General features: G+C 39.3%; 1 protein-coding gene and 1 long non-coding RNA gene across 15 annotated transcripts in view; one reads left to right on the forward strand and one right to left on the reverse strand.

Moving 5' to 3' along the window:
- The window catches only part of SYT1 (synaptotagmin 1), a 615,410-nt gene that overhangs the window by 493,586 nt on the left and 108,125 nt on the right, over positions 1 to 13,699 (forward strand). For all 5 annotated transcript variants that reach the window (XM_086398826.1, XM_086398831.1, XM_086398827.1 and 2 more), the window contains one exon: positions 13,362 to 13,479. In XM_086398826.1, the coding sequence (XP_086254952.1) occupies positions 13,362 to 13,479 (118 nt within the window). The remainder of the gene's footprint in view (positions 1 to 13,361; positions 13,480 to 13,699) is intronic.
- The window catches only part of LOC147371304 (uncharacterized), a 213,901-nt gene that overhangs the window by 142,742 nt on the left and 57,460 nt on the right, over positions 1 to 13,699 (reverse strand). The window contains exon 2 of one of the 10 annotated variants that reach the window (XR_015163444.1): positions 2,127 to 2,362. The exons of the other annotated variants lie outside the window; for them this stretch is intronic. This is a non-coding gene — a long non-coding RNA (uncharacterized LOC147371304). Of the gene's footprint in view, positions 1 to 2,126; positions 2,363 to 13,699 lie in introns of those variants that run through there. 10 annotated transcript variants of the gene reach the window in all.

Below are 13,699 nucleotides of genomic sequence, written 5' to 3' on the forward strand. Positions count from 1 at the left end.
TCATTGACTCAATGGACATGAGTCTGAGCAAACTCCGGGAGATAATGAAAGACAGGGAAGCCTGGTGTGCTGCAGTTCACGGGGTCGCAAAGAGTCAGACACGACTTAGTGACTGAGCAACAATTCTACTGATAAGGATACAAAGTCACCCAAAGGTTAAAAATGTTCCCGGATCACACAACCAGACATGACATGATATGTCAAGATTTGAACTCGATAGTCTCACTGCAGTGTTAATCATGGCATTGTCTCTAAAAATCAGTTTTGAGAACCTCACACATTTTAGGAATAAAAACTTAACCTCTGATCCATTTTCCTTTCTGATATACCTTATTTGTAAGCACAGGAAACTCTTACTCAATGACACCAGGAAAAATTGTCTCTGGTTACCTCTGTAAGCAGTTAAAATTTACCCTTACACGAAAATTGTTATTCTTAATTTATGCTATATACAACTTCTTTCAGAAAGATTTCCCACCTTACCCTATACCATTGTAACCAACAAGGGACATCACTGACTCATTTTGCTGCCTTTAATTCACTCTGGGTAAATTTGAAAGTAATCTTTTATACTATTACATATTTTCTTTACATTTTTGTCTTTTTTCCCATGAGCTTAAGCCTGTAAGCCTCTTCTATCTTATCTCAAAAAAGTAGTCATATGATCTATGATTCATTATATTCAACCAAATCTTTTCAAATATTCAAGGACCCTGAGTGCCTATAGGATTTTTGCAGATAGCACAATTTTATACATATTTTTCTAGCTTCAAATTTGAAGTGATTTCCCTTAGATTTCACATATTCTTTCTCCTAGTTGAAAGATTTTGGGGGATAATCTGAAGTTTGTATGGTGATTTTTCTTATGTAATTTTTTTCATTTATTTGTCAAGAATATGCATTTCAAAGCAATGGAAATAAGGGTTACCTCAGGCTCTGCATCTGTCCCTTTGCAGAATTTATTGAACAATCATGGTACTACTTTTCTGAAATAGATTTCCATGGAAATTTGCAAGCTACTGTAGGGTACAGTGTTGGCAAAATTACTTTTATGAGATTTTCAAATATGAAAAAATCCTCTTAAAATTTTTTTGTATTGACCTCTAGTAGCAGGATATTGCATAGTAAAACCATATATGAAAATCATATATAAAAACTCATCCTAATAAAATGATAAAAAAAAATCATCTGGTGAAATTGACCAAAATTTATCAGTCCATTTTTTTCAGTCACATTTTCTAGAAACTAAGTTTCCTTCATTAATAATATGATGTGGAAAAGTTGAAAACCATAATGCTATTGTAAATAGAAGAGGGAAAGTACTGTAGTTTAAAATGCCCTGAGCTACAATTGCATAACACATGTTCTTAAATTCTTTTAGTCATCATTTCTCATAAAAATCTATGATGTCCTTTACATAAAAAAGAACCCTGACATCTCAGCAGGGTCACTGCATCTGTCAGTCTGAATCCATTCAAAATGAAGCAAATAAGATATACCTATGTGCTTCTTTGTCTGAAGAGGATAGCTTCCATTCAAATTCATATCATACTCATTTGCAGATAAACTGTATTTTTGTACTGTGTAATGTAGTGATATCCACATTTCCATGCAAAGGACCGTTGAATTCCCTAAATGATGCTCTGATTTTCTTAACAATGAACACCAGTGAACTTTCCCCTAGGCAAACCAGATGGAAACAAAATTGCTTCTGCAAAATGAACAATTTGTGAAATCTTGGCAAATTGAATTCCAAATATGCTTAGAGATAATCTTGACTTCCTATGTAAGTCTAGCACAACATGCAATGCATTGAAGGTCTACATGAGAAATTCACTAATTAGCTGCATAACCTTTAAGGAGAAATGAATGAGAACAGATCACCATTGGAGAGAGAAAAGCCAAAAACTCTAAAAAAGAAGTAATATGCAGATGGGACAGTTTCACTAAGAAACTAAGATTAATGTAGATGCTGTTAGAGGTGTTCACTTATCACATTTGAGATTGGTGATCTGTTGTGTGAAGGGGATAACTCAAGCTAAGCAAATTTCTTAACATTGCTTCAAGTCAATTACATTGCCAAGATGAAAATCTAAATTCAAATATCTAATCTATATGCCTGTAACTTGCTACTCCATACAGTCTCATCTTTATTTGAAAACTGAATTAACTGGGCTGTGCATGAGAAAGAGTTGGTTTCCATTACCCACAATCTGATTATATTACTATTTCCACAGTGACACTCCAACTGCCAAGTAGATGCAAGATGCTTGTGATACAGAAGATGGACTGAACTTTTTCCTTCATTTCAAGGGATCCTTACAGTTCTCCTGGCATTCCATCTAGGAGGGTGATAATGTCCCTGGAAATGACCATAGTCATAATTAGGATTTATACATGTTCAGAAATTCAAATATTCCACCTTAGCTATTATATCATCAAGTAATGAGGATCCTTTCGCATCTTTACAAGAGCCAGTTGCTCAATGTTTAATAATAAAGTAGTAGTAGAAACTTTCAAATGGTTATTCTACTGATATTAAACTAGCAAGAAAAGATATTAATATACTTCAAGTACAGGTTTAATATTTCGAAGCTCTTTTCTTTCATTTTATTCTTACCAGTTCTTACTAGAAAACGTAGTTGCACTATAATCTATGAATCTAGTTAGAGTTTCTCTCCAGCCAAACTAGCCAAATTCCCAATGTTACTCACATATCATTTTTAAAACCTATTCCCAAACAGAACTGTTTTCTCTTTGACTCTTTTATGTTTTTTCCCTGTTCAGTTATTCACTAATGATATTTATACATTGTCCTTGGCATGTATACTCTCCCAGGAAGCTTGATTCCCAAGACTCTATTTCCATATTCCCTTTCCCTTTAATAAGAAACTCAAATGATATCTTAAACCTAAAGAAACTTTTTATCAGCTATGTGCTAGACAGTTCTATTTTTTTTTTAATGTCACTCATACACTTAGCATAGCTTTCCGTTTTTCCCCATCAGTGTGTTGGCCAACTATTTCCAAATTTGTCTTACAATAGTACACAAACTAAAAAAAATGTCATTTTCCCTATCCAGTCCCTTTCCCACAGTAAAACACAATTACTCTTGACCTCTCGTTTTATATCAGCTTTTTGCCATTATGGCAGACCCTTTGTTAGTCCAAACTGATGAAAATACAAGCCTTGCTAATGAAAGAGGCAAAGAGGGAATAGACATCTGTAGGAATATCAATATTACAAGTGCTATACTGAGAGTTTGGAAAGGCGCCATTGAAATGCAAATAGGGAAGAAGAGCCAGTTTCTCTTGAGCATGGCCAGGGAATGACTCAGTAGAGATGACAGCTGAGAACTGAGGAGTCCAGTAGGAAAACAAAGGGAAGGAGGTTATACCAGGCAAAGGAAGCAGGACGTGCAAAGATTTGAAAGCACAATAGAACATGGTGCAATTAAGAATATGCAATAGTTCTGGTTCTATTTTCTGCAAACCAAAATGACTTTGCTTTCATGTAGTAACATTTCTGTTGTGTAAGTGTGCTATTTCCTGCAGTAAATCTTTATATAATACTTTTATCATTTTCCTCTGTATGTTCATGGCCTTCATCCTCTAGTGTCATCTTCATAGGCTGCCCTTTGTATGGTCAAAAATCTGTTCAAGTGGGACCACCCTTTCCAAGAGTCTCCCAAAAAGGCTGTTTTGTTTAACCTAACTCCTCTCTTTTTTGCTGTCTTAATTCTTCTTGCTCATGTGGATCATAAGAGCCAGGAACCGTCACAAAATTTAGTCTTTTTTCCCCCTGCTATATATTCACACTCACACATCTAACCTACAGTCCATCCCTTTCCAACAATCCACTCCGCCAACCCCCATGACATTCTTCCCCTATTGGTGGGTATCAAGAAGCCTGGAGCCAATCCCTTCAGGAATATTCACTTCCCTCTTTATTGTAAAGTTGCTGCTGTTAAGTCACTTCAGTCGTGTCCGACTCTGTGTGACCCCATAGACGGCAGCCCACCAGGCTCCCCGGTCCCTGGGATTCTCCAGGCAAGAACTGGAGTGGGTTGCCATTTCCTTCTCCAATGCGTGAAAGTGAAAAGTGAAAGTGAAGTCACTCAGTCGTGTCCGATTCTTCGCGACCCCATGGACTGCAGCCTACCAGGCTCCTCCGTCCCTGGGGTTTTCCAGGCAAGAGTACTGGAGTGGGTGCCATTGCCTTCTTCTTGTACTCTATTGTAAGATTTCATTCTGCCTCTAGATTTTGGCACTCTGCCATCTTCTCCAGGAATTTTTACCTTAATTCTTCCCCTTTCTTACTAGCTTATCTAAATTTCTGGTGCATGTTCAAATCCATTTTCAAAGAACTATAAATAATATGTAGGACTGATGCTAATGTCCTCATTTAATCAATAATTTTCTCATCTCCCCCAGAAGAACCCAACTGCCACCTTCCTAAGGGGCCACCTACCCCAAACACTTCACTTTCCTTTCTTGCTTAACTCCTCATGTTGCCTTTTGATTTGTTGACACACATATCAAGGACACTTCTGACTGTTCCAGCAATAGCCAGGATGCATTTCTATTCTGGGTGAAAAGTGGCTGCAAAGTGGAGTGCTCATATTCCTCTCAACAGCTTTCTCTTTCCGCCTATTCTGCTTCCCTATCCTAATGCTAAATCTCTCTGCTGCTATTAATGCAGCTTCAACATTTCATAGTTGTTTTTTTTTTTCAATGAAATTGCCATATGACCTATAACCTGTTTCAACCCTGAAGAGAACTAACAGGCTTTGGTTTCCCTTTGCTTGGGGGAAATCACCGCAGCATCTTGTCCTTTTCCGTCCGATACAGTCTACAAAATATATCCATTTTCTCTGTCATTTGAGGTTCACATCAAACTCTTTATTTCTGTGGATTTGAATTATGGCAAATACCTCTCCTGGGTTCTTCCTAGTTGAACAAATAATTGGGGTCCCAGCACCGAGGCCCTCCCTAGGCAACAGTTCATCCCTGTTGAATCCACACACACACACACACACACACACACCTCGAAGTCCGCCCACCTCTTTCCTCGCCAGTCCCAAGTTATTTGATTTTCCTTATCTTTCCCCTCCTTCTGCCCTCTTGCTAATGGAAGATAAAATAAACAAACTGGCCTTTTTTCCCCTTTACTCTTTTCCAAGTTTCTTTTCTCCCCTCTATTCCTTTCTCTATTTTTTCCCCACTGCTTTGTCTCAATTTATTGATAAATCTCAATTTATCAGCTTTTTTTCCTTGTCTTTTCTCTTTTCTCAAGGCTCCTATTTTTTATGGACAGACCCCTTGGCAAGCTGAAGTCAGAAGTGGAAAACTGAGTTTGGACCCCTGACCACCCTAATCTTGCTTTCGATTGTTTGTTTCTTACAGTTTTTATTTTGTATTGGGGCATAGCTGATTAACAACATTGTGATGTTTCAGAACAGCGAAGGGACTCAGCCATATATACACATGTACCCATTCTCCCCCAAACTCCCCTCCCATCCAGGCTGCACATAACATTGAGCAGAGTTTCCTATGCTATACCGTGGGTCCTTGTTAGTTATCCATTTTAAATATATCAGTGTGTACATGTCCATCCCAAACTCCCTAACTGTCCCTTCCTAACCTTGCTTTTAAATGGCTTTTCTCCCCTTGCCAGCTTCTGTTTAACTAGGCTAGCCTCTGCCTTGCTGTTTCTGTCACCTTCTTTCTGGTCTTCTCCATGACTGTGAGTGCCCCTTGGCTCACAGGTGATTCTCATTCATGTAATCCTCACAGAAAGAAAAAAAGGAATGAGGCATCTAGTTTAATGGTGCAGGAAGAACTTGCTTGGAGCACTGCACCCCTCCACCGCACCCCTGCCCCACACTGCCCCTCGCCCCCAGGTGGCTGGTGGCAGAACTCAGGTCTGAAGACCTTTTACCCTCTCTTTCACCCAGCCCTCCATGAGAAGGAAAACCTTCCTGGCTGGAAAACTGATCTTACTTATTGGGGGATATTAATCTTCAAATAAAGTCTCCCTTCCTTAGTCCTGTCACTAGACCCTGGAAACGTCAACCTTCTCCTCTTTCTGCCAGAGCATTTGTGCTCCCTGTTCAGTGCAGCTAACACATAACATTGTTATTCTGTTTAAATTTGTCTCTCCACGGCATCCTGAACTTCTTTAAAGTCATCCTATCCCTCTAGGTATCTATGGAGTCTAGACTAGACTCTGGACAAGTCTTGGTGGAACTCAATCATTACTTAGTAAGAAACCAATGAATGAGACTGAATGTAAAGTTAATCCAAATTAAACAGTATCCTCACAAAATAAATATTAAAATAACATAGTCTTATTCAGCTAAACAATTCACTGTCCATTTGCACACTAGGTCAGATTCAGTCTTTTTAACCTGGGTACATCCACAGCAACATTTCACACTGTCACCATCTGGACCATTAAATGTAAATACTGATTTGGCAGATACCTCAGGAGTAGAAGAGGAGTTATGGGAATTAAATGAATTTGAAAGATACCACCACATAAAGGATATATTTAAAACCACCCTTATGTTATTAAAATTAAAAACCTGACATTGACCTTTCCTATAAATGAATGACATCTTAGTATTTTTACAAATGGAGAACATGCAAAGAGTCCAGATTCATTTTGAGACAGTGTTGGACTGCCATTTGTCTGTCACCTCTAAATAGATTCTCAACCTCAGAGAAAAACCTATTCAGAGGATTTATCACCAATTTAACACATAGAAAAATCTTAAGATTAATATAAATAGAATATGTCCTTTTAAAATGTCACAGCATTGAGCCAATTCAGGTACCTTTTTAAAACTCATTCAAAAGTACAATATTTCCAACAAGCATGTGAACTTAGCCTCATTTGCAAAGGTCATTAAAGTGAACACCTCTTCTTACACTTAAAATGATGGATGCTGCTATAAAAGCCATCAAATAAATATTCATTTTAATCAAGCTTTTTATTTACCCAATGGAGATGACCTCTGTTCTAGTATCTATAATGCTTTTCAAAAAGGAAAGATATTGATGTAGTTGTCTGTATTAAGTCCTTAATTCATGTCTACTCTATTCAGTGGGTGCTTTTAAAATTATCAGAATTATCAAGCTGCTCAGAACAAAGGTGCTTTCTGATTGTCAGCTCCATATTCTAAAAGAGCAGGTTAATTTCTCTGAATCTTACAGTTGGAACTGTCTAACACTAACTGGCAGTTCCACCTAGGGATCAAGGCAATTGACTAAATAAATTACACATAAAGCTGAGATTCCTAATAGTAATAAGGTCCCTTCATGAGCTAATCACATCAGCAAAAGCACTCATCTGTTGGCTGCAACTCTATGGGGTCTTGAATCTATTGTATAAAAACTGTACTTTCAGAAATGTTTTCATTTCCAGTTTTATGAAAGGACTAACAGAGCCATGTCTACAGCACTAGCAACAAAAACGGACTTCCAAATATATTCACTGGTGGACTCCTTGGTTAAACTAGAAACTCTGTTGCTATACTGAGTACTAGTGTCCAAGCTGTTTACAGAGTAGGATGGGTAAGGCTCTCCTTTCAATGCAATCAACCAACAGTTATTTCTAAGTCCCTATTATGTGCCTTATTAGGTAACACCCCTGTTCTTCTGGAGTTTAGGGTGAGGGAAACTCACACACATGAATAAGAAAAAATATCATCTCTAGGCACCATACTACTGGCTAAGGGCTATAAAGCGTTACTAGCAGGAATTCTTGTGTGCTATGGAGATGCTGAATTAAAGATATGGAACTTGGACTAAGGGCTTCATACTTAGGGGTAATTTGATTAGTCATAAGGGACTAAAGTCATTGCAGATGAATTCCCTAACTAAGCAAAAATCTGCTGAGGGGAAAGAAGAGAGCTCATCAAGACAGTCATTGCTGTGGTGACTCCTCCACTCACACCGTGTTGTACCATCCTCATAATGAAGACACTGATTTCACTGGCCAAGAGTGTTGATGGCTAACAGCTCATAGCAACTGAGTTCCTCTTCCTCAGCATCTCCATCACAGCTGAGGAGACCCCTGGTCCAAGATGTAGAGAAAAACTGGTAGATTTAGGAGCATAAAATCTCATCCCTCTTCAGAATTCAGATCAATTCTGAAGAGTTGTCATAGCTCTAGAACTTCCCATAGGATCAGCTGAGGCCTCTGATATGACTAAACCACAGCCCCACTTCGCCCAAACCATTCTGCTGTCTACACTCTCTCACAGGTATTGATTCAAAAGACACATCCCGGTCAACCTCCCACATGCAAATCTGAGTTTGCTTCCCTGGAGACCCCAACCTGTGGATACTGAGGACACTGACTATAGCTGATTGCAGGGAATCTGCACGTATTCCATCAACAGGCCTATGCAGCTCTACTCTGTCTGCTGGCACTTGTGGGTCTCCTATTCTGGTGGGGAAAACCTCAACCGAATAGGCCTTCTGGTGATATGTGCCAGGATAGGAAAGAAGCAGGGCAAGGGGGAGGTGGTGTGAGTGCTGAGGAGTGGGCAGGACTTCTTCAATAGCACGGCCATATAAAAGCTCTCTAAAGAGGTGTTACGTTAAGCAGAAAGCTGAGTAAACTAATGGAGCAATCCATGATGATATCTAGGGGAGGAAGACTGCAGGCAGAAGGAAGAGCACAGCAAAGGCTCTGAGTCCATGTGTGCCTAACAGGTTTGGAGGAGAGAAGGTAAAGTTGGGAGAACGGTGGTAGGAGATGGAGGGGTCAGATCATATAAAGCCTCTGGCAGCCCACTCCAGTACTCTTGCTTGGAAAATCCCATGGACGGAGGAGCCTGTTAGGCTGCAATCCATGGGGTTGCTAAGAGTCGGACACCACTGAGCGACTTCACTTTCACTTTTCACTTTCATGCATTGGAGAAGGAAATGGCAACCCACTCCAGTGTTCTTGCCTGGAGAATCCCAGGGACGGGGGAGCCTGGTGGGCTGCCGTCTATGGGGTCGCACAGAGTCGGACATGACTGAAGTGACTTAGCATAGCATAGCACAAGAAATCCAGATTATTTTAAGTGAAATGGGAATACATGGAAGGGCTTTGAGAAGGATCGTCTCATGAGCAGGTTCCAATTTAAAATGATCAGTCTGCCTTTTTATGTGAAGAAGAGTCAAGGAAAGAGCAAGAGTTGAAACAGAGTCGCTGTCAGGAGGCTTTTATAGAAGCCTAGATCCAGAATTATGATGATTTAGACTGAAGGTTACCAATAGTCATGGTTTGCCTGGGACCAAGGTTTCCCAGGATATAGAACTTATGAGGCTAAAACTAGTCAAGTCTTGAGGAAACCAGGATGGTTGGTCACCCTTCTTGGACAAAAATGATGACCCTATAAATGGAAAGTATATGTCAAATTCAAAATATATTCTGAAAGTTAAGTAGGTAGTGAAGTCGAAGGAAAACATTTGGATAGTTGGGGCCAAGTATAGAGCTTCTGGAAGGACAGGAAGATGGGTTTGGGCCTTTCAAAGATAAGCTTGTCATTAGTATGTGATTGACATTGGACTTTGGAGAGATTATGGCAATGTTTGGTCCGTTTCAGAAGAGATGACAGAAGTATTTAAGGCATGATCTCACACAGTGGAGATGGCGGTGGTGAGACGGAGGTAGAGGCGATAGAGGTGCTGTTGGAGACCATGGTGCGGGATGACGGTAGTGATGGTAGAGATGCAAGTCATACTGGAAGTGGAAGTGGTGAGGGCAGGGGTCGTGCAGAGGACTGCGGTAGAAAAAAGTGTAAGACAAAATATACTTGAAGATACATTTACCAAAATCAAGCAATGTCAGGTTGAGTGACTGGAAGACAGCAAAATGGAAGGTGGCCAAGGGAAACAGATTAGCTGGTGACCCTGACAGAAAGGGGCATTACGAAGGAAAACAGCTGAGCGGGATGTTTGCTGATGAACATCCATTTAGTAAGACGACCTTAAAGCGAAAAGAGAATATCCTAGTGGGTGGTCAGTTAGCAGTATTAGTTTACATTCTTCCAGATGGCAGTCTGATAGTAAAGAAAGCTCGGGATTGAGTCCAAAGCCTTTGTTCCATGCTGACACATCAAGTAATCTAATGTAAACTGAGCTTAAAATATTTAGCATTGAAAAGCAACTTCAACTGGTTAACATAAAATGCTTGCTTAATTTGACATTTGAGCAAATGAAATCTTACCTGTTGAAGTTCCTAAGTGACTGAATTAAATGTATGTCTGTAAAAGGTGCTAAAATAAGTACTTTTCCTTAATTCCCTGTCTCCCAAAACATCCATTTTGAAATGTTATCTTTCAGTCACTCATTCTTCCCCCATCCCATAGCTGTAAAATTACAGGTAACTTCACATAGTTCTACTTGAGGTATGCTTTTTAAAATTGCAACTGCTTCCTTCTGAAACTGTGTAAAATCTTAAAGATTCTGTATATGTCTTAAGACTGAAGAATAAAAATATACTAGAAGTTAGGACAACTCTCTGTTTAGAACGACTGAGATGCCTGCAAACTGCAGAATTAGATTTGGGGCCATGAAGAGAGGTATCATTTGAGAGAGAACAGTCATGTCAAAATGCCTTGTTAGAATGATTAGAGTAACCCAGTTCTCCAACAGAGTCCACCAGGGAGGCTATTGTGGTGAATAGACAGAATCCTGCAAAAAACAACCCTCCTAACAAGCATTTCTGAACGGCAATTTTGTTCGTTTACATTTCTCTTGTCTCCTAAGGTTCAGATGAATTTGTCCATCCTTTGCATTAATTTCTGTGCTGTTGAGGCCCATTCTGTATTTTCAGAGGCTATGAAAAGTAATTTATTCTACTAGATTCTCCTGATGTGTAAATTAATTCCTAGGGGTGAGTAGGCACTTCAGGTGAATTTAGCACATTATATGTAACTCTCTATTATCTACACTAATGAAAGGGAGGCATTACCTAGAAAATTCAAAACAGGAGAATGATCTCAAATTTCCATGTATTTCCTTTCTGAAAATTTGTGGAAAGTAATAATTTAGGGAATGATGTTGTCTTCAAAGAATTTATAGTTATGTGGGAAAATTAAGGCTTGCACAGGTAAGACCAAATTAAAATCCTCAGTAACATAAGAGATACATAGGTAAGACATTGTGTAAACTCAAGGAATGAAAGAACCATGGCTCTACACACTCAGTGATACTTTCAAAAGCATTGCGTCAGCACCATTTCTGTTTTTCTCTCTCCTTTTCTCTTTCTCTCTCTCACACACACACACTGAAAATATTACTTCTCCCCTAAAGATAAATCATAGAACAGGTAGATACCCTTTCCTTTTTGAAAGATGGATTTAATGAATACCCAAAAACAGGAATTGCATTTTCTTAAATTATTGAATTACATCTAGGCTATTATTTCCACAGTGGAGATTCTGGCTACTTTAGCTAACTTAACATATGTCAAATTATATAGAAGGCCAAAAGCAGTCATATTAGGAATACAACAGGAGAAGACCTGAGGATATGGCCTTCTATACCTCATTCCTATGTTAGAAACCTATCTGCAGAGGTCAGACACAACAGTTACATTACCTTCTTTGGAATTACTGGGGGGCAGGGGGGTTGGGGGAGAGGTGGGGACTGGGGAAAGATACAAAAAATTAAACCTGGATTTGCCATCAGTTCAGTTCAGTCACTCAGTTATGTCTGATTCTTTGCGACCCCATGGACTGCAGCATGCCAGGCCTCCCTGTCCATCACCAACTCCCAGAGCTTGCTCAAACTCATATCCTTCAAGTCTGTGATGCCATCCAACCATCTCATCCTCTGTTGTCCCCTTCTCCTCCGGCCCTCAATCTTTCCCAGCATCAGGGTCTTTTCAAATGAGTCAACTCTTCGCATCAGGTGGCCAAAGTATTGGAGTTTCAGCTTCAGCATCAGTCCTTCCAATGAACACCCAGGACTGGTCTCCTTTAGGATGGACTGGTTGGATCTTCTTGCAGTCCAAGGGACTCTCAAGGGTCTTCTCCAACACCACAGTTCAAAACCATCAATTCTTCTGCGCTCAGCTTTCTTCATAGTCCAACTCTCACATCCATACATGACCACTGGAAAAACCATAGCCTTGACTAGACGGACCTTTGTTGACAAAGTGATATCTCTGCTTTTTAATATGCTATCTAGGTTGGTCATAGCTTTTCTTTCAAAGAGCAAACATCTTTAAATTTCATGGCTGCAGTCACTATCTGCAGTGATTTTGGAGCCCCAAAAATAAAGTTTGTCACTGTTTCCATTGTTTCCCCATTTGCCATGATGATGGGACCAGATGCCATGATCTTAGTTTTCTGAAAGCTGAGTTTTGAGACAACTTTTTCATGCTCCTCTTTCACTTTCATCAAAAGGCTCTTTACATATCCTTAACCCCATACATCAGGGAGCATTCTAGTGCCTCCAGCATCTGCGAATACAACAGAGTCTACACCCATGCTTATAAATATGAATGAAAAAAATCTTGCTTGTGTTCAATACAGTCCTTAGTTATCCTAAAGAGTAAGACATTTAAGACAGTTGAACCTATAGATGTCTTCTGAAAAAGGTAAAAGTTCTACATAGCATCATCACTTCAAGCTCTCCATCAGTTGTTCCGAAATGCTCAAATATAGGATTGGTGAATGTTCTTGGAACTGAAATATGGTACCAAATGAAATAACTCGAGGGCATGTGAGAAATTTTGTATTGCTACATATTCCACTTTTTAAACCATCGCTTAGATTTTTATAAATTTTAGGATAAGGAAAAAGAAATTTAGACCTCAGTGAGTACAACTAAAAGTGCAAAATCTTATACTTTGTTGCATTTCTGCTATTAGGGATTTATCATTTCTCATCAATAAATAGAGTTTAGAAACACAAAAGCAAGTCCATTTCCTCCAAAAGTCTAGATATTACACATAATCCTAGGTTGATCCTACCGGGGGGTTGGTGGGGGGAACTGCTAGTCTCTTTTCAAAGCTATTTAATCAAGTTACGAATATTTGCCAAGAGTTCTACAGTACATTCAGAATGTAATCTCTAAAAAAGTCATCTTGATCTCATCTCCTGAGCCATTGAATTATGGATGTATTTTGATGAATGTTAAAGCATAAATGAGCTATTTAAAAACTGAAAGATACAATCACTCTTGATGATACCTTAGTGAATAGAAGATCACTGAGTAAATGCCAGTGAATGTAAGAGTTTTCTAATTCTAATTGTGACAATCCTCCTTCCTGAGGTGTTTACAATGTATATATACAAACTGCATTCACCTTTATTTAAAAGAATATTTATACTTTCTTATTGGTTTTCATAGCAAGAGAAATTGGGTGATATCTGCTTCTCCCTTCGCTATGTACCTACTGCTGGCAAGCTGACTGTTGTCATTCTGGAGGCAAAGAACCTGAAGAAGATGGATGTGGGTGGCTTGTCTGGTAAGTCTGTGATGTTTATTGTGGGGTTTTTTAATGCAATTTCATCGTGGACACCAAATGCATAGCACACATGCCACGATGTCCCCCTCCTTCATTGGTGACTGTTCTCTTTTCCCTTGGAGCCTGAAAGCACTCTCAGAGTTCATGCCAACACAGAAGTTGCTCTCAATTTATTGGAATTGGCAGAGAAGATGAAGCCTATTTTCCTGCTTCATAACCC

The sequence above is a fragment of the Bos grunniens genome, chromosome 5 (assembly GCF_055505025.1).
Source record: "Bos grunniens cultivar Pamir isolate PY7600 chromosome 5, Bosgru_T2T1.0, whole genome shotgun sequence".
NCBI classification, from domain to species: domain Eukaryota; kingdom Metazoa; phylum Chordata; class Mammalia; order Artiodactyla; family Bovidae; genus Bos; species Bos grunniens.